At 38.6% G+C, this 25,226-nt stretch overlaps 1 protein-coding gene across 4 annotated transcripts in view; it reads left to right on the top strand.

The window, feature by feature from the left end:
- The window catches only part of UGGT1 (UDP-glucose glycoprotein glucosyltransferase 1), a 116,291-nt gene that overhangs the window by 52,923 nt on the left and 38,142 nt on the right, over positions 1-25,226 (top strand). For 2 of the 4 annotated variants that reach the window (XM_004004484.6, XM_060411069.1), the window contains exons 18-24: positions 2,411-2,575; positions 16,786-16,906; positions 20,608-20,706; positions 21,852-21,875; positions 22,362-22,456; positions 23,633-23,839; positions 24,620-24,751. In XM_004004484.6, the coding sequence (XP_004004533.3) occupies positions 2,411-2,575; positions 16,786-16,906; positions 20,608-20,706; positions 21,852-21,875; positions 22,362-22,456; positions 23,633-23,839; positions 24,620-24,751 (843 nt within the window). The remainder of the gene's footprint in view (positions 1-2,410; positions 2,576-16,785; positions 16,907-20,607; positions 20,707-21,851; positions 21,876-22,361; positions 22,457-23,632; positions 23,840-24,619; positions 24,752-25,226) is intronic. The other 2 variants (XM_012130346.5, XM_060411070.1) reach the window with 1 other exon arrangement.

Raw genomic sequence — 25,226 nt, 5'->3', positions numbered from 1 at the left:
GCCAGGCTCGTCTGTCCATAGGATTTTCCAGACAAGAATACTGGAGTGGATAGCCATTCCCTTCTCTAGGGATTCTTCCTGACCCAGGGATCGGACCTAGGTTTCATGCATTACAGCAGATTCTTTACTGTCTGAGCCACCAGGGAAGCCCAATCTATATCTAACTTTCCCTAAATAAGGTTCACAGAAAGTGGTATTTTCACATGTTGTCTTTTATGCACTGAAATCTTGATTTTGCTGAAGAATCAAGTGAGAGTATCACAGACTCAGCTCCTCAGTCGTTTCTCCCATTTGGCCATTTGCCTCATCTGTACTGGCTAGTGGGCCTTCTCATAAAAACAGGTCATAATTTCCTAGCTAAGTAATCACATACTTTCAAGAGACGGTTATTGTGAGATTCGCAGAAGTCCTAAGAATCTAATGATCAATAAGATTTTTTAATTTTTTAAGATTTTTGCAGGACATGTACCCTTCATATGAAAAGGCCCAAGGAAAATAGATTTTTTTGAAAAGAAGGAATAAGTACACGTTTTTTAAAGGAGAAATGAGTACAATTGGCAAATGTTATTATACTTACAAATATCTGAGTCTTTTGTTATAAATCTGAAGCATTGTTATCTTCTGTGTTTGATATTTGAAAGAAGTAATTGTTTCTAAAACTAGGGAGTACAATTAAAGCAGATCTTTTGAACTGAAGAGCATATAGTCTGATAGGTGCATATTTGTATCTTTTAAAGCCAAAGTAAGAAAAGTTCTAAATTAGTCATGCCAACATTTTACCACTGGCATATTAACTCTGAGTCTTTATTAATCTCAGTTGTCTTTTATGAATGACTCATTTGTGACTTTGTCATCAGTGTTTCAAAATTGTGTATAATTAGCATTTTCAGTGATCAGTTTCTAGAAATTCTCACATAAAAGTTTTAAGTGTGACTTGGATTATTGGCCTGCGTTCTGTTGTTTAGTCTGATAATCTTTTTGCAGGTTGTGAAAATGGAAAGTCAAAACATCTCCCTCCAACTCTTGACTTTTACTCAATTACCACTTTCAGAGAAAGCCGATGTTACTTACTTCCTATTGTTACTGAGAGTTATAATGTGGGTTTTGTTTTGTTTTCTTGGGGAATCCATCAGTAAATTTTCAGAGCTCAAAGTATATTGAAATTGGGTGTCTAGGAACTTCTTTGAAATAGGTGAGATGTCAAAGAACAGAATTAACGTAAGTTTTGGGGGTGTACATTTGAAAAGTTTTAACAGTGGCATAGAGAAGTGGCAGAGATCAACCTAGAATGTTATAGAGAAATGGTGAGATCACAGTCTTTCTCACTGTGTCCTATTATAGTCCATCATAGAAGTCTGTAGTATCATTTACCACTGTGGCTAGATCTGAAACCAAGCTTATGACTAGTATTAGTTACCACATTTTTCTATTCGTGCTATCTAAAAAAGGTTATATACTTTAAATTTCTGCTATTTTCAGAAAATATCAGTTATAAGGTGTTTAACAAGATGTCTTATAAACTTTTTATGTCTTGGGTAATAACATAGTTTTTACTCTAAAAACTTAGTCTTGAGTCTGTGGTTGGTATCTGGAGGAATGTACCTATATTGATTGTTGGAAAAGTCTTAGATATATTTGTTCACCTGGTATTTCCCTGCCAAGGAACTTATGTCCTTGAGAAGAAAAAAAAGATTGAGCTTAGTACATTATAGAGTGATTTTTTGAGCACTGTCTTTTCACCAGCCTTGTTTTGGTTTCTGTAGGTGTAATTTCTTTTTTAGTGACATGGACCCTTTTAAATTTAGAATTGGATGTGAATATTTCATCTCAGGTTATCTGCCCAGGAGCACTAATGATTTATGACAGTCTGTAGTAGTGCCGCCCATTATGGCAGTCTCTGGTCACATGGGCTTTAAAGATGGAAATTAACTAGTTTCCTTTGCTCAGTAGCTGCATGTGGCCAGTGGCTACTGCACTGAGCAGTGAAGACAGAATACCTCCATCATTGCAGGAAGGTCTCTTGTGTAGTTTGGGCTGTAGTATATATAATTCAGATCTGTTAGCCTGGGCTGCTTAAAATTACTCTCATCCCCACCTTCAACTACTTCTTGATTTATAAGGTTTTGTGGTTTTATTAAACCTCAGTAATTTAAACTCAAATTTACCTAGTAGGATATTAACTATGATGTTCTTTATGTATATATTTAAATTAATTTTTATTGGAGTATAGGTGATTTATAATGTTAGTTTTTTATATATTTTAAAAATAATTTTTCTATAGTTATCTCTTGGATTATATATTTCTTTTGATTTTTTTTCTTGTTAGAACATGTATGTGTGAAAAATATGCTTCGTTCAATTTTTCTCAGGAATGACAAAAATATACTATTTGTGGTCCTATGTGTTTCAGGAAGCAAGAAGTTACTATGAGCAGACTGGAGTTGGTCCACTGCCTGTTGTCCTGTTCAATGGAGTACCCTTGGAAAAGGAGCAGCTAGACCCTGATGAATTGGAAACCATTACAATGCACAAAATCCTAGAGACCACAACTTTCTTTCAAAGAGCAGTGTACTTGGTAAGTAGTGTTGCAGGTAGATTTTGAAAGAGAATGGTTTGCTTACATTTTGTAGTCTCTGTATTAGGCAGTAAAATTCTTTAAGTATCACTGTTTTCTGTACCACTCTCAACTGATCTGTAGACTCCCAGCAAATTCTGGGAGTGGAATTATTCATGAGATTTCTGTACATTGTTTTTGAAGTAACTAATTTTATTGGCTTTAAGATTAAATTTTATACTAAAAATTCTTAAGAACTTAGCCATTCTTAGAAACATTTATTCTACTTGTAAGGAATTTCGACATAGAGAAATTCAAATATGCCATATGTATGTGTGTGTGTAGTTACTGTTGACATATAACGTACGTGCCATAAAAGTCAACCTTTTAAGGTGGACATGCGGGAGGTTTTAGTATATACGCAGAATTATGCAGCTGTCGCCTGTGTCTAATTTCAGAGCATTACTACCCCTAGAATAAACCTGACACCCAGTAGCAATTGCTTCCCATTATCCCCTACCCTACCCCCTGGCAGCCATCAATCTGTTTTCAGTCTGTGTGGATTTGCCTGTTTGGATAGGTTATATAAAGGGATTCGTGTAGTATATGGTCTTCTGTGATCGATTTCTTTTACCTAGCATAATGTTTTCAAGCTTTATGCTTGTTGGAGCATATGTCAATACTTGATTCCTTTTTATCACCAAATGACAGTTCCTCCCGTGGACAGACCACGTTTTGTTCGTGCCTCCATCAGTTGATGCGCATTTGGGTTATTGCCCCTTTGAGGCTGCTGTGAATAATGCTGCTGCTGTAAGCCATCAGTAAAAGTTTACTGTAGACATGTTCTCGGTTGTCTTGGGTATACACCTACGAGTGGAATTGTGTGCCCAGTTAATTCTATTTTTAACAGTAATTCTGTTTTTAAGAGAGCTGCCAGACTGTTTTCCAAAGCAGCTGCACACTTAAACATGTATACAGGTTCCATTTTCTATAATTGGCATTATCTGTCTCTTTGGTTATAGGCTGGTGGGTGTGAAGTGCTATCTCATGGTGGTTTTGATCTGCATTATTCAAACATGAATGATGTTGAGTGTTCTTTCCTGTGCTTATTCACCACTTATTTCCTCTTTGGAGAAATGTCTATTCAGATTATTTGCCCGTTTTTAATTGGGTTATTTGTTTTATTAATGTTGAGTTATAAGAGTTATTTATGTATTCTGGATATGAATTACTTATTATTATATGTATATAATTCTCAAATGTTTTCTCTCATTTTCTGGTTTGTCTTTTTACTTTCTTGGTAGTGTCAGTTTACCTTTCTTGTTGTTGCTTATACTATTTGTATCGTATGTAAGAAACCTTTACTTAATCCTAGGTAGTGAAGATTTCTGTGTTTTCTTCTGAGTATTTTATAGTTATTTCTCTTAATGTTTAGTTCTTTGATCCATCCTCAGTTAATTTTTGTATGTGGAGTGAGGTAGGAGTCTATCTCATTTTTCATGTCCAATTTGAGACATGCAGCTGGATGTCTTTTTAACTATTCACTTAGCTGCCCCAGTATCATTTTTGAAAAGAATTGCCTTTCACCCTTGTCAAAAATAAATTGCCCACTAATGTATAGGTCTATTTTTAGACCATTTGTTGTTTCAGTTAACCTACTTTTCCTGTGTAAGTACCTCACAGTCTTGACTATTGTCAGAATCAAGTTTGAGTTTTCCAACTTAGTGTTTTTCTGTTTTTAAGAATGTTTGGCTCTTTTGTGAATATTAAATGTATAAACATATGAATGTGAAATATATAAATGTATACTGAAGCAGTCACTATGATAGCAAAGAATGAGAAATAATTTAAATATCCAACAATGTGGTGGAACACAATGCAGCCATTAAAAAGACGTTAACTAAGACCATCTAAAGACATGTCTACAACATGTTGCCATGGACCAGCAAATGGATTATATAAGGTAGTGTGGCTAGGCTGATCTTATTACTGTGTATATGTGAATGTGTCTGAGTAAGTGACATAAGTTTATGTGTGTGTGTGTGTGTGTTAGGCTGGAAATGTGCTTAGTCACTCAGTCATGTCCAACTCTTTGTGACCCTGTGGACTGTAGCCTGCCAGGCTCCTCTGTCCATGGGGATTCTGCAGGCAAGAATACCGGAGTGGGTTGTAGTGCTCTCCTCCAGGGGATCTTCCCAACCCAGGGATTGAACCCAGGTCTCCCGCATTGCAGGCAGATTCTTTACTTTCTGAGCTACCAGGGAAGCCCAGGCTGGAAATAAATAACTCAGATGAGCAGCTTTTTCATGGACAGCATGGCGAGATCATGGATGATTGTTTTTCTTTGAACTCTTCTGTAGGTATCATATTTTCATCAATGAATATGTACTATGGTGCTAATTTGAAGTAAAGAAATTTTTAAAAAAGCCTTAGCCTGTTTACCATCTGACAGGAAAACTGCTCAAGCACAGAGAAAAACAATTGCTTTACAGTTTTAAGATTGAAATTATATTTAAGAAAATCAGATTTGAGTTCAAAGTGAGCTTCAGACAAGATAATTATGTGCCCACTTCCCTGGTGGCTCAGACGGTAAAAGTGTCTGTGTACAATGCAGGAGACCTGGATTCGATCCCTGTGTCAGGAAGATCCCCTGGAGAAGGAAGTGGCAACCCACTCTAGTACTCTTGCCTGGAAAATCCCGTGGACAGAGGAGCCTGGTAGGCTACAGTCCATGGGGTCACAAAGAGTTGGACATGACTGAGCGGCTTCACTACACTTGTGGTTTTAAAACTCATTGTGTAGTTTTGAATAAACATTACAAATTTCAACTCACTATTTGCTAAAATGAATATTTTTAGAAAGGAACTTTTCCAAATCACATTGATTTACATGAACACCTTTGGTTTTCAAACTACTCTTTTCACTGGGCTCTTCTCTGTGGTCAGACATGCCCCATCTGCTGTTTTGCATCAGGCCAGCTTACAAGACAGTTGTCTATAAAATTTGTAAAATCTCTAGTGAAATTTGATTAATAAAACCTTAATTAGTCAGTCATGTAGGTCTTTCTTTTTTAGGAGAAAGATCAAAGAAAGGGGAAATAAAATATTAGAGACTTAAAGCTGACAAAAAGCCCCTAAAACAGCTTTACACGTATGCTTTGTGCTGTCCATGTTCAGGTGAATCATAAAATTCCAAACACAAAGAAACTCGAAAAAGCAGTTGGAAGAAAGTTAACATAGCCCCAGATCTCTAATTTAGGCACCGTGTTACCAGTCTTTAATGCACACACAGAACACATGCGTGCACATGTGTGTGCATACTCGTGTATCCGGGAGGAAGGTGACTGCTGGGCTGGGCCCTTCCTCCTGGAAGTTTGTACCTGAGTATTAATATTTGAAATGTACCGACAGTTTTAAGTTTCTGGAGAGAGAGGCATCATTTCTCCTTTGGAGTAGACTTCTAATGTTTCTAGAAAAAGTCCCAGTCTGGGCTGTTTAGTTCCCAAATAGAAAGGACTTAGCTCATACACTGAGAGAAAATGTCAAGGTCACCATAAAGATGACTGTTGTTGTATAATGTGGCATGGCTGCTAATGGGAACAAGGCTATTCTTTAGCCTGACTGTGCCCTTAATGCATCGTGGAAATGATTTTTATATAAATAAAACGTTGGATTGGACTGTTAGTATTACTTAAAAAAAAAAAGAAGAAGGTTTGGCACTTCTGTGTCCCTTTCAATTCTCTTAAAATAAGCTTGTCAGTTTCTACCAAAGAGAGGTCATTGGGATTTTAATAGTAATTGTGTTGAATCTGTAGATCAATTTGGGGACTATTGACATCTTAACAATAGTGAATCTTCCAACCCATGAACATAGAACGTATTTCCATTTACTGTCTTTTAATGATGTTTCATAGTTTTTAGTGAAGAAGTCTTAGACTTTTGTTAAGCTTACTCCTTAGTATTTTATGTTTTATTCTTTTTGATGCTGTTGTAAATGAAATTGTTTCTTTAATAGTTTATTTGTAGTGAATAGAAATGCAATTGATTTTTGTACGTTGATCTTACATGCTATAACCACATTGAACTTGTTTATTAGCTCTGTTAGTCTTTTGTGTGGGTGTGTGTAGATTTCTTAACATTTTCTCTGTGGAAAGCATTGTCATCTTTCAAATGACAGCAGCATGTCTAGAGTGGAACGCTTGAGTTTTTCCTACTTATAATATGTTACATTTTGTTTTGTTTTTTACAACAAATTACAGTATTTCTACTCTCTTAGTTTTCTGCTTTTCAAGACATCAAAATATGACTTACTGTACAGATATTTCAGGACCCCAAAGCAATGTATAGACAGAAAAAAATCTCAGTATACTTAAGGATTCTCAGTTGCTTGAGAGGGAAATCACCTCATGGGAAATAGATGGGGAAACAGTAGAAACAGTGTCAGACTTTATTTTTGGGGGCTCCAAAATCACTGCAGATGGTGACTGCAGCCATGAAATTAAAAGACGCTTACTCCTTGGAAGAAAAGTGATGACCAACCTAGACAGTATATTCAAAAGCAGAGACATTACTTTGCTGACTAAGGTCCGCCTAGTCAAGGCTATGGTTTTTCCTGTGGTCGTGTATGGATGTGAGAATTGGACTGTCAAGAAGGCTGAGCGCCGAAGAATTGATGCTTTTGAATTGTGGTGTTGGAGAAGACTCTTAAGAGTCCTTTGGACTGCAAGGAGATCCAACCAGTCCATTCTGAAGGAGCTCAATCCTGGGATTTCTTTGGATGGAATGATGCTAAAGCTGAAGCTCCAGTACTTTGGACACCTCATGCGAAGAGCTGACTCATTGAAAAAGACTCTGATGCTGGGAGGGATTGGGGGCAGGAAGAGAAGGGGACGACAGAGGATGAGATGGCTGGATGGCATCACGGACTCAATGGACGTGAGTCTGAGTGAACTCCGGGAGATGGTGAGGGACAGGGAGGCCTGGCGTGCTGCGATTTGCGGGGTCGCAAAGAGTCGGGCGCGACTGAGCGACTGAACTGAACTGAGAGGGAAATCAAGGTCTGGCATTCTTATAAATAATGATTATTAAGACTGATCAAATGGAAAGACTCAAATGATTTGTCAGTTTTGAACTGTGTATTTAATTATTTAAAAATTCCCCTGGTTATTGTCATAAAAGTAAAAAAAAAAGTCTCCCTCTGTATACAGCCATCCATCTACCCACCTTCCAATAACAGGTAATTGCTGTTTTAAGTTTCTTCTGAGTTGTTCCAAAACATTTTTGTATCTATATGCTAACAATGAAAATTTACTCTTTCCTAACCTTTATTCAAAGTGGTAACAAATTATTAATACATAACTATACTATACTTTGGCTTTTTTCACTTAACAAAATACAAATTATAAGTCTTTCTAATTTGGTGTATAGAGTATTCTCAGTTTTTTAATATAGCCATGTAGTGTTTCATTAATTGGTCTCAGTAAGCAATTTTGCCCCACTTGGCAGCATGTTTGGCAATAAATGGAGATATTTTTTGTTGTCATAGTTTGGGGAGGAAAGAGGTGCTACTGGCTTCTAGTGGGAATGAATCAGGCATGCTGCCTAAATCTCTTGCAATGCTCAGGATGTCCCTTCCCTTCCAAAACAGCAGGATATCACCTCCTTTCCAAAGAGTTATCTAGTCCAAAATGTCAACAGTGCTGAGATTGAAAAACCATTTTGTGGATATACCCTCACTGCGTTTCTCAGATATGTAAATTAACATTTTCCGTCAAATCTGGGAACTTTTTACCCTTTATTTCTTCTTTTGGTTTGTGGTGACTTCTGACACCACACAGCCCAGAGTTAGGAAATAGTCCTAATAGATTAAGGACATAGTTCTTCACAAGATTGTCTTTATTTCAGACACTAGACACAAGTTCAGAGATCCTTAGGCCACCGTTACTTATGATCAAATAGCTACGAATGCAGGTATCCCCTCAGTTACGATAAATTGCTAGAATGGCTTACAGAACTCAGGATAGTGTGGCTTTTACAGTTAGTATTATTAAAGTAATAGAATATGTATCAGAACCAGCCGAAGGCTGAGGCGCACACAGCAAAGCTTTGGAAGATTCCAAATGTAAAAATTCTGTGTCTTTTCCCTATGACACCAGGTTATATTATCCTTCCAGCTCTTTGATGTGGGATACAATTGTTCTGCAGTGTGTGGGTCGTCTGCTTGGTGGCTGTACGGTGGGGTTAGTGGGGACCTCCTCCAAGAGGGCTTATGCCACAGGCTGTGTGACCCAGATCTGCCGCACGCAGAGCCCCTGCCTCTGCGACGGCCCCTGCTGACCTGCACCTTCACAGGAGACACTCAAACGCAGGTCTGGCTCAGTCTCTGTGGGGTCTCTGGGTCGTGGTATGCACAAGGTTTTGTTTGAGCCCTCCAAGCATCTCTGGTGGGTATATGGTTTGATTCTAAACGTGATTTCACCCGTCCTACTGCCTTGCTGGGGCTTCTCATTTGCCCCTGAACGCGGGCTATCTTTTTTTGCTGGGATCCAACATTTCTCCTGTCAATAGTGGTTTAGCAGTGAGCTGTAAAAAGAAAAACAAATGCAAAAGGCGAAATGGTTATCGGAGGAGGCCTTACAAATAGCTGTGAAAAGAAGAGAAGCTAAAGGCAAAGGAGAAATGGAAAGATACACCCATTTGAATACAGAGTTCCAAAGAATAGCATGGAGAGATAACAAAGCCTTCCTCAGTGATTAATGCAAAGAAATAGAGGAAAACAATAGAAACGGAAAGACTAGAGATCTCTTCAAGAAAATTAGAGATATCAAGGGAACTTTTCATGCAAAGATGGGCACAATAAAGGACAGAAACGGTATGGACCTAACAACAGCAGAAGAGATTAAGAAGAGGTGGCAAGAATACACAGAAGAACTGTACAAAAATAATCTTCACAACTCAGATAATCACGATGGTGTGATCACTCATCTAGAGGCAGACATGCTGGAATGTGAAGTCAAGTGGGCCTTAGGAAGCATCACTATGAACAAAGCTAGTGGAGATGATGGAATTCCAGTAGAACTATTTCATATCCTAAAAGATGATGTTGTGAAAGTGCTATACTCAATATGCTAGCAAATTTGGAAAACTCAGCAGTGGCCATAGGACTGGAAAATGTCAGTTTTCATTCCAATCCCAAAGAAAGGCAATGCTAAAGAATGTTCAAACTGTGGCACAATTGCACTCATTTCACATGCTAGCAAAGTAATGCTTAACATTCTCCAAGCCAGGCTTCAGCAGTATGTGAACTGTGAACTTCCAGATGTTCAAGCTGGTTTTAGAAAAGGCAGAGGAACCAGAGATCAAATTGCCAACATCTATTGGATCATCGAAAAAGCACGGGAGTTCCAGAAAAACATCTACTTCTGCTTTATTGACTATGCTAAAGCCTTTGACTGTGTGGATCACAATAAACTGTGGAAAATTCTGAAAGAGATGGGAATACCAGACCACCTGACCTGCCTTCTGAGAAGTCTGTATGCAGCTCAAGAAGTAACAGTTAGAACCGGACATGGAAAAACAGACTGGTTCCAGAATGGGAAGGGAGTACATCAGGGCTGTATATTGTCACCCTGCTCTTTTAACTTATATGCAGAATACATCATGTGAAATGCTGGGCTGGATGAAGCACAAGCTGGAATCAAGATTGCTGGGAGAAATATCAGTGATCTCAGAAACACAGATGACACCACTGTTATGGCAGAAAGTGAAGAACTAAAGTGCCTCTTGATGAAAGTGAAAGAGGAGAGTTAAAAAGCTGGCTTAAAACTGAAAATTCAAAAAATGAAGGTCATGGCTTCCAGTCCCATCACTTTATCACAGGTAGATGTGGAAACAAGGAAACAAGTGGCAGACTATTCTTTTGGGCTCCAAAATCACTGCAGATGGTGACCAGCCATAAAATTAAAAGATGCTTGCTCCTTGAGAAAAGTTATGACCAACCTAGACAGCATATTAAAAAGCAGAGACATTACTTTGCCAACAAAGGTCCATCTGGTCAAAGTTATGGTTTTTCCAGTAGTCATGTATGGATGTGAGATTTAGACTATAAAGAAAGCTGAGTGCTGAAGAATTGATCCTTTTGAACTGTGGTGTTGGAGAAGACTCTTGAGAGTTCCTTGGACTGCAAGGAGATCTAACCAGTCAACCCTAAAGGAAATCAGTCCTGAATATTCATTGGAAGGACTGATACTGAAGCTGAAGCCCCAGTACTTTGACTACCTGATGCAAAGAACTGACTCCTTGGAAAAGACCCTGATGCTGGGAAAGAATGAAGGCAGGAGGGGAAGGGGATGACAGAGGATGAGATGATTGGATGGCATCACCGACTCAATGAACATGAGTTTGGGTAAACTCTGGGAGTTGATGATGGACAGGGAGGCCTGGTGTGCTGCAGTCCAAATGGTTGCAAAGAGTAGGGCACTGAGCAACTGAACTGACTGAACGTGTTGGGTATTGCCATCCAGGGAAGTTCAGTCAAGTTTTGGCATCCAGATTTTTTACTGGGGCTTCCTTATGTCACTGCTGATAGAAAGCTTTTAGGTTTAATTAGGTCCCCAGTTGTTTTTGTTTTTATTTTCATTATTTTAGGGTCAGAAAGATCTTGCTGTCATTTATGTCAGAGTCTTTTTCATGTGTTTTCCTTTAAGAATTTTATAGTGTCTGGTCTATACATTTGGGTCTTTAATCCATTTTGGGTTTATTTTTGTGTATGGTGTTAGGTAGCTGCCGGGGTCCAGCCCCGGTGGATCCAGGGTGATTCGAAGGTGGGGACGGAGTCGGCGTCTTTGGAAAAATACATATTTAATCACAGATATAGAGAGATTAGAAATGGATAGTGTAGTAGGAAGATCAGTGGAGAAAAAGAGGCTGAATAACTTGGATTACGTGGAATAGCATCCATGCTCCAGATGGGAATTCAGCCAGAAAAACGGGAGCAAGAAAGAAGCGACATGGGGGAATCAGTCTTTCCGGAAACTGATCCGATTTTTTTATTTTTGGGTTTGCTTATATACCTTTTGTTACACATAGGGATGAATACAGAGTCACGCGGGGGTCAGCAGTCCTGACCTTTATCAAAATCAGGTGCTTCACATAAATGTATAAAAAAAAAGGTACATCATCTTCTGGCCATGAGTGAGACATGCTGACATTTTATGATCCTTTCTTTCTGATAACCAAAAACTTATTTCTTCCAAGGGTATTTTTTCTTAAACCAGGCACCACCCTCCAAATAAAGTTACATTCCTATAGGGTGAGGGTGTAGTGAGTTACAATCAAGAAAGGAATTTATTCAACCCAAGGTTAACATGATTAGTCTTAAAGGTTAATACTTATTTCTCCTATATGCTTAAAGGTTAATACTTATTTCTTCCTATATGCTAGTTATATTCATTATAAGGGTAGGGAACATGGAGATTTAGCAGCAAACATCAACCCAACAAATGAAAATCCTTTCACCAATGCTCCCCTTAAGATCTATTTAGTCTTAAGATATGATAAAGTTACATTCTTACACAGCAAGGACACAGTGATATATAACAAAGTACAGTGATCTATTACAAAAGAGAAAATCCATTAACTCAAAAAGTCTAGTATTGCTAACATCAAAAACTACCATATTTCCTTTGCTATATTCCAAATACATTGATTAATATATTCCCAGGTGCCTAAGGATATGAAGGCCTGGCGGCAATCATTGACTCAACAAGAAGAAAAAGTCCTATGCTAATTAAGACTCTCAAAATACTCCAAAACTCTGTGCTGTTTATGGTTGAGAGGTAGTAAACAATCATGTGCCTAGTGGCGGCAGTAAGGATAATCCTGTCACACAAGCTAGTCTGTCAGCAGAGAGGTTTGACCTGAGACATCCTTGTCCCACCCAGAGCAGGGAATTAGCAGCAATTATTGACACAACAAATGAAGAGACCCTTCACCAATATAATTCCTAACCAACTATACTAATAATTTTAACTCTCCAAAATAATTTGCCTTTAGTAAGTCTAAAACATCTCGTGCCTCTCAGGTTGGGAGGCTGTAAGCAATCACATGTGGCCGGACAAACCTATACAGGTGGGCTAGATAACCTTCAGAGGAGTCTGTAAGCTGAAACACTCTTGTCACGCCCAAGAATTTTTATTGCCTTGGAGCTGCACGTTTACTCCTTCTCAGAGAGAAACGGTTATGGGGGAGAGCCCCCGTAAAGTCAGAGGTGTAGGTGAGAGCATAAAACAGACTCTGGTTTTGGGGTTAGATGCTCGGGAACAGGGGGTTTCCTGAGGCTTGATCACGCCTTTGCGTATGCCAAGCCTCCTTCCTCATGACCTTTGCCATGGGCGGAATTCCTCACGCTGGCCCCCGGCAGGTAGCATTCTAGTTTCATTCTTTTATATATTGCTGTCCAGATTTCCCAGCACCACTGATCGAAGAGTCTGCCTTTCCTGCACTGTCTATTCCTGCCTCTCTTGTCATAGACTAGGTAACAGGCTTGTGGGCTTATCTTTGCACTTTCTGTTCTGTACCACTGGTCTATGGTTCTGGTTTTGTGCCAGTGCCATATTGTTTTGATTACTGTAACTTTGTAGTATCATTTGAAGTCAAGGAATCTGATTCTTCCTCCTCCATTTTTTTTCCTTAAGATTACTTTGGCTATCCAGAATCTTTTGTGTTTCCATACAATTTATAGAATTCTTTGTTGTAACTCTGTGATGAATACCATTGGTAATTTGATAGGAATTGCATTGAATCTGTAGATTGCTCTGGGTAGTATATTCATTTCCACTACATTGAGTCTTCCAATCCAAGAACGTCATATATTTTTCATTCTATTTGTGTCCTCTTTTGATTTATTTCATCAGTGTTTTATAGTTCTCTGAGTTCAGGTCTTTCGCTTCCTTAGGTAGATTTATTCCTTAGTATTTTATTCTTCTTATTGCGATGGTAAATGGGATTGTTTCCTTAATCTCTGTCTATTCTTTTGTTGTTAGGAATGCAAGTAATTTCTGTGCATTAACTTTGTACCTTGCAACTTTACTTCTGTTTCATTGACTATGCTAAAGCCTTTGACTGTGTGGATCACAACAAACTGGAAAATTCTTAAAGAGATGGGAATGCCAGACCACCTTACTGGCCTCCTAAGAAACCCGTATGCAGGTCAAGAATCAACAGTTAGAACTGGATATGGAACAGACTGACTCCAAATTGGGAAAGGAGTACATCAAGTCTGTGTATTGTTGCTCTGCTTATTTAACTTACATACAGAGTACATCATGTGAAATACTGGGCTGGATGAATCACAAGCTGGAATCAAGATTGCCAGGCAAAATATCAACAACCTTAGATATGCCACACTAATGACAGAAAGTGAAGAGGAACTTAAGAGCCTCTTGATGAGAGTGAAAGAGGAGAGTGAAAAAGCTGGCTTAAAACTCAGCATTCTAAAAATGAAGATCATGGCATTTAGTCCCATTGCTTCATGGCAAATAGAGAGGGAAACAGTGGAAATAGTGACAGACTTCATTTTCTTGGGCTGCAAAATCACTGCAGATGGTGACTGAAGCCATGAAATTAAAAGATACCTGCTTCTAGGAAGAAAAACTATGACAAACCTAGACAGCATGTTAGAAAGCAGAAATATCACTTTGCTGACACAAGATCCATCTAGTCAAAGCTATGGTTTTTCTAGTAGTCATGTATGGGTGTGAGAATTGGACCATAAAGAAGGCTGAGTGCTGAAGAACTGATGCTTTTGAACTGTGGTGCTGGGAGTCCTTGGACACAAGGAGATCAAACCAGTCAATCCTCAAGAAAATCAGTCCTGAATATTCATTGGAAGGACTGATGCTAAAGCTGAAGCTCCAGTACTTTGGCCACTTGATGCGAAAAGCTGTCTCACTGGAAAATAACCTCATGGTGGGAGAGATTGAAGGCAAAAGGAGAAAGGGGCAACAGAGGATGAGATGGTTGGATAGCATCACTGACTCAATGGACATGAGTTTGAGCAAACTCTGGGAGATAGTGAAGGACAGGGAAGCCTGGTGTGCTGCAGTCCATGGAGCTGCAGTCCAGAGTCGGATATCACTCAGTGACTGAACAACAGCAACCTCACCATATTCACCGATTAGTTCCAGTAGTTTTCTGGTGGAATCTTAAAGGATTTTCTGTGTGTAGTACTGCAAACAGTGACAGTTTTACTTCTTTTCCAATTTGTCATCCTTTTATTTCTTTTTCTTCTCTGGTTGCCATGACGAGGACTTCCAAAACTATGTTGCGTAAGAGTAGAGAGTGGCCATTGTTGTCTTGTTCCTGAACTTACGGGAAATGCTTTCAGCTTTTCACCATTGAGAATGATGTTTACTGTGGGTTTGTCGTATCTGGTCTTCATTATGTTGAGATAGGTTCTCTCTATGCTCATTTTCTGGAGAGTTTTTTTTTTAATTTTTATAAATAGGTGTTGAACTTTGTCAAAAGCTTTTTCTACACCTTTGAGATGATCATACGATTTTTACTCTGTTAATATGATATATCACATTGCTTGATTTGCATATATTGAAGAATCTTTGAATTCTGGGATATGCAGATGTGTGAGATTCAAAGTGTGTATAGAGAGATACATGAAGCAAAATTGTCACTTAAACATTCCTCTTGCTCACTGTTCATTTTTCTTTCTGCAAACAATCACTGTATGTGTATGTGTGTGTGTTTGTAGGTGAGCTCCATTTAAAGGTATGTATAATTTTGATAGATGTTGCCAAATTGCCCTCCTTCAGTTAGGCTTTTATCATAGAGACCAAAGTTATATACATGGGCTTGCATCTATACTGAGTCGTTGAGTACCTTTGTAAGTCTTTTGAATTGTGTAATTGGTTTGCTGCTGCTGCTAAGTCGCTTCAGTCGTGTCCGACTCTGTGCGACCCCATAGACGGAAGCCAACCAGGCTCCCCCATCCCTGGGATTCTCCAGGCAAGAACACTGGAGTGGGTTGCCATATCCTTCTCCAATGCATGAAAGTGAAAAGTGAAAGTGAAGTTGCTCAGCCGTGTCCAACTCTTAGTGACCCCATGGACTGCAGCCTACTAGGCTCCTCCGTCCATGGAATTTTCCAGGCAAGAGTACTGGAGTGGGGTGCCATTGCCTTCTCCGGTAGTTGGTTTGTATGCTCATTACTGGCTTATAGTTAGAGATTTTGTATGTGAGTTATTACTCTTGAGATAAGTAGCCACAGAAGATGCCTGAATGGATTTTTTAAAGACTTGACTGTGTATATTTGGTTCACATCTGTTTCCCCTGAAAATCATGTTGAAGTACGGTTTTGTGTGAAGTATTTTCAGTGTGAAAGTTTATAAGTTTCCACAGCCACATATACTAGATCACCTTCATGAAGTACAAGTATTTCTATAATACGAGGAGCATGAAAGGGAAGAGTTAATGATAAATGATTTCTTCTTCCCCAATGTAATTGTGACCCTAGAAATATAGGATTATTTGGATGTCTGAGATTGAAAAAGGCTTGGGGTGATTTTTTTTTTCAGAGAATATTAACTTCTTTAGTGAAGTCATTTGGCTTTGTTCTTTAGAGAGAAGCTTACTGTGAGTAGATCTCAAGATGGGTTTTTGGCTTGTGTTAACTCCAGTTTCTCGAGCTTGCTTGTTTCTGTGGCAAGATCGAATAAACGTGGGTTTGCAGTTCGCATGCGCTTCTCATTAGCTTTGTGGCTTTGAGTAAGTTATTTAACCTTTCTGTACCACATCTTGCTCACATTGTTGAACAGATTAGAAATACTGTACATAAAGAGCCTTGCTTGGCAACGACAGGAACCTATAATGGGGTAACTTCTATTTTTAGCTGTTACTAGTATGTCAGAAGATAATATAAAGTTAATGATGTTTTAGTTCCTAATAAATCGCTATTGATCAATGGCTCAGTGGGTAAAGAATCTGCCTGCAGTGCAGGAGATGCAGGAGACACAGGTTTGATCACTAGGTGGGGAAGATCCTCTGGAGAAGGAAATGGCAACCCACTCCAGTATTCTTGCCTGGAAAATTCCTTGGACAGAGGAGCCTGGTGGGCTACAGTTCATGGGGCCACAAAGAGTCTGACACGACTGAGCAACTGAACACTGCTCATGTTTGTTTAACGTGCATCTTACCGGCATCCTGTTTCTTTTTTTCCGGTAGGGTGAACTGTCCCATGATCAAGATGTGGTAGAGTATATCATGAACCAGCCAAATGTTGTTCCACGAATCAACTCTAGGATTTTGACAGCTGAGCGAGAATACCTGGACCTAACAGCAACCAGTAAGTAACATTTCAGGAGCACTTTAGGCTTTTTTGATTTGTCTTTCAAAATCTTGTATTTACTGGATTGTAATGTTCAGAAGATAATCCAAGATTGTGACACAAATTTGTTTAAACTCTTTGTACCTTGATTTCATTATGAAGTGAAGTGAAGTTGCTCAGTCGTGTCTGACTCTTTGCGACTCCATGGACTGTAGCCTACCGGGCTCCTCTGTCCATGGGATTTTCCAGGCAAGAATACTGGAGTGGGTTGCCATTTCCTTCTCCAGGGGAACTTCCCGACCCAGGGATCAAACCTGGGTCTCCCGCTCTATAAGCAGATGCTTTACTGTCTGAGCCACAAGGGAAGCCCCCTGATTTCATTATATGAGCCTCTAAATTTACAAGAGTTTCCTCCAGAGGAGAGAAATTCTTCCTGGATAAATCTTTGTAAACTCTGAAAGTTATTCAGTGTCTTTTAAATGCCAGCTCAACATAGGCACTAGATGGTAGGAATGGTCCTGGATTATTGACTTTCTTACAGTCCTAAAGCTCTTAAGCAGCTGTTTTCTTCCTAGTTCTGGTGTCAATTTCAGCAATAATGTTGACAAATATCTCAGAGAACTTTACTCTGTGGAGTTACGAATGCCTATTTAACAAATAAAGCTTCATTGAGAAATATCATTCTTGCCATAAAAGTCAACCTTTCAAAGTGTATGGTTATAATGTGTACTGTTTTTAGTATATTCTCAAAGTTGTGTGATCGTCACACTGCCTAATTTTAGACTCCTCCAAAAGAAATGATGTACCCCATTAGTAGTTCCTCTCCATTTCCCACTTCTGTCCTTTAGCAACTACCTAATTTAGTTTCTCTTTCTATGGATTTTTCTGTTCTGGATATTTTATATAATTGGAAGCTTTTTGTGACTGGTTTCTTTCACTAAGCATAAAGGTTTTTAAGGTTCCTCCACGCTGTAGCCTGTCTCAGAACTTCCTTTTTATGACTGGATTCCTTTTCTATTGTATGGACAGGCCATACTTTGCTTATCTGTTCCTCAGTTGATTAATGTTTAGATTGTTTCCACAAGAATACATTTTTGTCGCTCATGAAACTGAATACCGGAAAAACAACCCAGTCAAAAAGTGGGCAAAACACATAAACAGATATTTCTTCAAAGAAGACATGCAAATGGCTAATAAGCACATGAAAAGATGCTTAACATCACTCATTATTAGAGAAATGCAAATCAAAAGTACAATGAGATATTACCTCATACCAGTCAGAGTGGTCATCATCAAAAATCCACAAACAATAAATGCTGGAAAGCGTGTGGAGAAAAGGCATCCCTTTTGCACTGTTGGTGGGAATGTAAATTCATATAGCCGCTGCGGAAGACCGTATGGAGATACGGTCTCAAAAAACTGGGAGTAGAACTACCATATGACCCAACCATTCCACTACTTGGTATATACCCTGAGGAAACCCAAATGGAAAAAGGCACATGTACCCCAGTGTTCACTGCAGCACTGTTCACAATAGCTACGACGTGGAAGCGGCCTAGATGCCCATCGACAGATGAATGGATAAAGGAACTGTAGTCCATGTATGCAGCGGAACACTACTCAGCCGTATGAAGGGACACAGTTGGGTCAGTTCTGATGAGGTGGATGAACCTAGAGCCTATTATACAGAGTGAAGTGAGTCAGAAAGAGAAACACAAATGTTACATATTAACGCACATATATGGAATCTAGAAAGATGGTGCTGATGAGCCTTTTTGAGGACACCAGTGGAGATGCAGAGAACAGACGTGGGGACATGGATGGGCAGAAGGGGAGGGTGAGATGAACAGAGAGAGGCATGGGGGCACACACTACCACGTGTAAAGTAGACAAGCAGTGGAGATTTGCCCTGTGACTCAGGCTCAGATGGGGCTCTGGAGCAACCTGGAAGGGCGGGAAGAGGGGGGAGGTCAGAGATGGAGGGGACACGTGCACACCCATGGCTGACTCGTGTTGATGGGTGGCAGAGGCCAGCTCAATATTGTGAAGCAGTTTTCCTTCAGGTAAAAATGGGTACGTTTGGAAAATGAAAAAAACAAAGCAAAACAATGCCTTGTTGAGAAGTTAACCCCAGGTGCAGTTTGTTCTTTTGCCTTTGCTGGAGACTATGGAGGCCGCTTTAACAAACTGCAGGATATAAAATAGAGATATCATTATTTGCTCAGGAAATCTCACTGAGGAAGAAAGGATATGTGTAATGGTGAAGTCAAAACCAAGTGTATTTGTCGTGGTAGTTGAGTACAATAAATATATACATCTATTTGTGATTGGTACTTTATTGTGGCTATCTATGTTCTACTTTAAACTTAATTCCTTTTCTTTCAGGCAGAAGAAAATGGTTAAATATAGGCAGAGGAAAAAAATATGCTTATATTTGGAAAAAAAAAAGTAGTTAAGAAAATACTCTTTACCAGAAGAATTAGTAGTGCAAGTCAGGCAGTATTATGAATCTTCATCCTGTTTGTTGTTTCCATCATTTTAAATTAAGCTGTAAAGAGTTATCTTTGGAGTACTGATGAATAAGGAACATAAAAACAGTTCTGTGTTTGGGGATATCTTTCTCCACTGAGTGTTAACAGCCTCAACTGTGACATGATGCTAGTCCACAGTGGCAAGGATGTAGTTCACTTGGTGAGCATTTTGAAGCTGTCAGTGAAAGAGTAACTGGCATCCTCCTAACCCAGTGGTTATAGCTCCATCATCTACACTGCTCTTGGCCTTTGCTGTCCTGCAACTAAGTTTTAAGGCCATGGTGCTTCCTCCCCTCCCCTGCATATAGCCAACAGTATGAATGGACTATGTCTGTCATAAATTGCTTACCATTTCTAGAACATTGATTGAGCAGATTGTAGGCCCTCGGTGTGCTTTGTTGAATGAAAAGATAGACGGGTGAGTGGGTGTATAGACCAATAGATGGGATGGTGGGCAAGCAAGCTGTTGCTTGGAGGATAGGGCAGAAAGCAGGGTGTTTGTATTGGGGTGTGAGTAATGCAAAGACCTGGGATGATTGCTGGAGATACAGGGTTTATGATACCGGGCTGAAGACCACTTTGTAGGTAGGAAGAAATTATGAAGTACTTAGAGCAAGAGAGTGACTTGATGAAGCTGGAATTTTGGTAGGAGTAATCTGAGGGGAAATGATTAATAAGAGCAATTGCCCATAGGCACTAGTAGGAAAAATATATATCTAAAAATGACCTCTTATTTCTTTTAAGGTTAAAAATGTTATTATGATAGACATGAAATAACTAAAATATGAGTTTTCTTATATTTTCTCTCCCATTTATCCCCTCTTCTCCCAAAATAGAATAGGGAAGAGTTTACTGGAGGGATGGACTATGGAAAGGAGAGATAAAGTCTCTTTAAAAGATCATCCTCTAGGTATAAAGTGAAAAAGTAGGAATAAAATTAATTTAAATCATCAAACTAACACATATATGAGAGTTATGTGTAAGATGGGTACGTTTTCTCTTTGTGTCTTAAAATATGGTTAATGAGGTAGGGGTCTTGTTAACTTGTTCAGTGAACTTAGAACAATATATTTTGCTCGTGCATTTTGTTAAAACATATATTATGGTCAAATCAGATTATCAATTGAATGTTAAGATTAGATTGAATTCAGGCATATTAATTATAAATCTACTTTAATATTTTTTCAGATAACTTTTTTGTGGATGATTATGCTAGATTTACCGTCTTGGATTCCCAAGGCAAGACTGCTGCTATAGCCAACAGTATGAATTATCTGACTAAGAAAGGTAATACATTTTCGGCTTACCTTGGATTCAACTTTTTTTTTTTTCAGTATCTACAAAAATTTAGTGTCTGTTGAGAAAGAGATTCCATAATTTCTTTTATTTTTTGTATAATTATTTGGGTCTAGAAATTACCTATTTAAATTTAATTTTTATATATATTTGAAAATTCAGATGTTATCTTTATAAACTTTATGTGCTGTGTGTGCTGTGCTTAGTCGCTCAGTCATGTCCAACTCTTTGTGACCGTGTGGACTGTAGCCCATCAGGCTCCTCTGTTCATGGGATTCTCCAGGCAAGAATACTAGAGTGGGTTGCCATGCCCTTGTCCAGGGGATCTTCCCGACCCAGGAATTGAACCAGGGTCTCCTGCATTGCAGGCAGATTCTTTACCAATTGAGCTACCATAATAGACATAAAAGGCAAAAAGAAAAATTTTTTCATGGTTCAGAATGGAAAAAGAATTATGTAAAAATGGTTTAATGGATTGCAGATTGGTTTGACTCACCTCTTCAGTGATAACATTGGATTAAATTTTTAGGATTTATAAGATAAGTGAAAGTTGCTCAGTTGTGTCTGACTCTTTGTGACCCCATGGACTATGCAGTCCATGGAATTCTCTAGGCCTTTCCCTTTTCCAGGGGATCTTCCCAACCAGGGATCATCACCCACATTGCAGGTGGATTCTTTAGTAGCTGAGCCACAAGTGAAACTTGGTTCAAGAAATCCTTGTGAACATTTTTAAGCTGATTTTGATACAGAGTTCTTTATACAGATCAAAATTATGTAAAATGATACCCTTTTAATGGAAGACAGATGTTTTTCCTCCCTGGTCACATTTATTACCCTTTCAAAGCACCAACTGTCATTTAAGGTAGCTATTTTTATTACCATTGTCGTTTTCTCCCAGAGAGAAATTCTGGCTTTTCAAATGTATATTTAAATACAGGCAATTGCTCCATTTGGTTCCTCAAAGAAATTGATTCTGAGGAGTCCCTGTGTAGTTCTGTAACATGAATAGGACTAAGAACCAGAAAAAAACGCATAGAGGATGTTGGGCATTATTTAAAATTTGTCTCTTAAGTTGGCATTAATTAGAGAAATGATATTTTCTTTTTTTCTACTCTTTTTCCTTTACTTTTGTCCAGGAATGTCCTCCAAGGAAATCTATGGTAACTTTAAACTTCAGAATGTTCTATTCCTTTTATTTATTTTTATTAATTATCTTATGTGGTTCAGGCACTGTTGTGATTCAGAATTTATTGCTACTTTATTGGAATGTTTCTGGAACCTGTGGGTAATTTATCAATGCAGATGAGTTCTGTGTGTTGTAAAGAGTTATATTTTAGAAAGTTACAAATGAATATGATTAGAGACTATCATATGTTACCCACACTCTCAAAGACTCTTTTTCATTTTACATGCTAACAGATGCCCAAACCAAAATAGAATTAATAAATGCATGTTTCTAGTTTCTAATTAAGCCACATGGAAGGTTATCATGCTTTCATTCTGGTATCAAAGTTTTGCTGCTTTTGCCTTGTATCTTTATTTTTTGCATGGCTTGCAGAAATTATTTGACTTAATAGCAGTACTAAAACATAGGATGTGCTTTCTCCCCTCTTCCCACTCAGTATGTTCTGTTTGTTTTTCTACAGATGATTCTTTTATTAGGCCAGTAACTTTTTGGATTGTTGGGGATTTTGATAGCCCTTCTGGAAGGCAATTGTTGTATGATGCTATTAAACATCAGGCAAGTATCTACTACTTCAGTCTGTATCTTTGTTTGAGGCTGCAGTATCTTCATGAGCATCAGTGTGCTGATAATATTCTGTTTGTCCAAAGGAACAGACTAGATGGTGTGGTCAGTTCAGAGTTGTATTTGAGAGCAGTCCTGGAAGGATGCTGTACGTATAATGCATTCTTAACTCAAGTTGATAAAGCTTGTGTGGTGGTAAAGTGCGAGAACAGGGAGGGAGTGATTGAGGTGATACATAGGTTCAGAAGACAAGCATAAATGAATAGGATGTACATTGTCACTGTGTGACCACCACCCAGGTACAGAAATAGTTACCTGAAAGTATGGCCCTGCCTGTGCCCTCGCCACTGTCCCTCTCCTGTCCTCCTCACAGCCTAGGTTTACCTGTTACTTACGTTGTTTAAATAGGCTCTTACAATATTAATATGTGTTTGTTTGCATTTGATTTCATTGCTCAACGTTTTTGAGATTTATTCATGGCTTTACAAGTGGTGGTAATTAGTTCCTTTTCATTGTGCATTGGCTGTACCAGAGTTTTGTTTGTTTAGTCTGTTGGGTGGACAGTTGGTTTGTCTCTAGGTTGGGGCTAGAAGAATGCTGCGGTGAATACTCATGTATGTGTTTTTAGATGCACATCAGTATGAATGAGACACCTGAGTATGAATTTCTGTTGCTGTGGCCCTTTTTTGTTTTTTGGGGGTCCTAGATATCTTCTTCCACATGAATTTTGACTTTTTACCTGAGGAGAGATGAATTTTTGCTAGAAATCTGTAAAGGCCATGTGACTGAAGGGTTTGTGCAAAGCCCTTCAGGAGGGTTGTGACTTGTGGTAGTAAAGATGGGTGTAGTTGGGATTCACATGCCCAAGTGAGGCATAACATGCATAAGAAGAACGCAAAGTGTGTTGGGGAAATACAGGACTCTGACAATCTGCAGTGTATACCGTATTTACAGAGATGGCAAGAAATGAATTGGAAAGGTAGGTTGGGGGCCAGTTCATATAAGGGTTTGAATGCCTACTTACAGCATTTTAATTTTATTTGGTATGCAGAGGAGAATGACCGAAGACTTAAGTGTTATTTGCTACTTATGGAATGTGACTGATGTTAATGCTGCTTTTTAAGTTCAAGACATCTGCCATATAACTCTTATTTCCCATTTTGTAAATAGAAATCCAGTAACAATGTTAGAGTAAGCATGATCAATAATCCTAGTGAAGATATAAGTTACGAGAAAACTCAGATCTCCAGAGCAATCTGGGCTGCTCTCCAAACCCAGACCTCCAACTCTGCTAAGAACTTCATCACAAAAATGGCCAAGGAGGAGACTGCGGCTGCCCTGGCTGCAGGAACTGACATCAGGGAGTTCTCTGTTGGGGTAAGTCTGTGTGTTGCATGAGGCTGCCTTGTTCTCTTGTTTAGAAGTTCATTCCTATGGGCTGATTTGTCCTGTTCCTGTTGATGTCAGGATTTGTGATTGTAGTTCTGAGCTCAGAGAATATTTTTTAAGTTGGAAGAGCCTTCCCAGTAAATAACAATTCTGCGATTTTCCCTTTACTTCACTTTAAACTTACTAGGTTTCATGATGTGTATACATGAGTTTATGTATGCTTTTAAGCACAAAGCCATTGGTTTTGTAAGTTTTTTAAAGGTAGATAGTGTTTGACTTGTTTGTAAAGCAAAGACAAATATTTGTTTCTAGAGATTTAAGCTACTTAATGAGTTAGAGGCTTATGTGTTCTTGATATATTTCCAGTATAAGTCCAAATTAGTTAATTTATATACTACATACTTTTCATTGTTGTGTAATTTTAAAATTGTTTATAAAATGATGAATGTATTTGATGTTTCAGTTAGAAAAAAGGTTCTCTCTTGAAATTAATAAGATTTAAGATGCATTATAAAGTTACCGTGAATTATAGTTTGCCAATTGAACTATCACATAAAGGACCAGAAAAAGGAAATAAGCAATTACTTGTTAAGTGAGAGGTTGGGAAAAAATGGGAGGAAATGTGGAAAATGGAGACATCATAATGTTAATTATTAAAATTAGTCATAACTTTCCTCTAGAGCATTTTATGATTTATTCATGTGATTATTAATTTCTGTGGTTTTCTTAATAACAATTACTTTTCCTTAATAACAATTACTTTCCTAGGGCATGGATTTCAGTCTTTTTAAAGAGGTCTTTGAGTCTTCCAAAATGGATTTCATTTTGTCTCATGCCGTGTACTGCAGGGATGTTCTAAAGCTGAAGAAAGGACAGAGGGCAGTGATCAGCAATGGAAGGGTGAGGATTTTGTCCTGAGACAAGGTTGCCTTCAAATTAGATTAGTGAACAGTCTTGGCAGCTTTCTTCTCTGAAGCTAGTAAACTCTTCAACAGAGCCGCTTTTTCCAAAGGTGATTAGGGCTTATGCAGTGCTGATGATCATTACTGCCCCCTTGTTTCAAAGGAAGTTTGCTCATTTGGACACAAGTGTCCTTACATGAAACCTTCCTGTTTAGTTTTGCCCTGCGATTGTGTAAGGTGGTGAGAGTGTGGTTGCTCTCAGAACATAATTTCCTAAGACCTTTGATACATAAAGTGTTTGTCCTATGTGGGGATTAAGTTTATGGTTTGTGCAGTTTATGTGAACTTAATTGGTTTACGCTTAGAATACTTCATAAATATCTGCAGACGTGGAAATGAGGCTAGACAGATATGCTACACTTGAAACTCTTAGCACTCAGGGTGGAATCTCTGGTATCTGCCACTGTATTTCT

The sequence above is a fragment of the Ovis aries genome, chromosome 2 (genome assembly GCF_016772045.2).
Source record: "Ovis aries strain OAR_USU_Benz2616 breed Rambouillet chromosome 2, ARS-UI_Ramb_v3.0, whole genome shotgun sequence".
Classification (NCBI taxonomy): Eukaryota; Metazoa; Chordata; class Mammalia; order Artiodactyla; family Bovidae; genus Ovis; species Ovis aries.
Note: the sequence above shows the minus strand (reverse complement) of the source record. Positions and strands in the feature narration are given on the sequence as shown.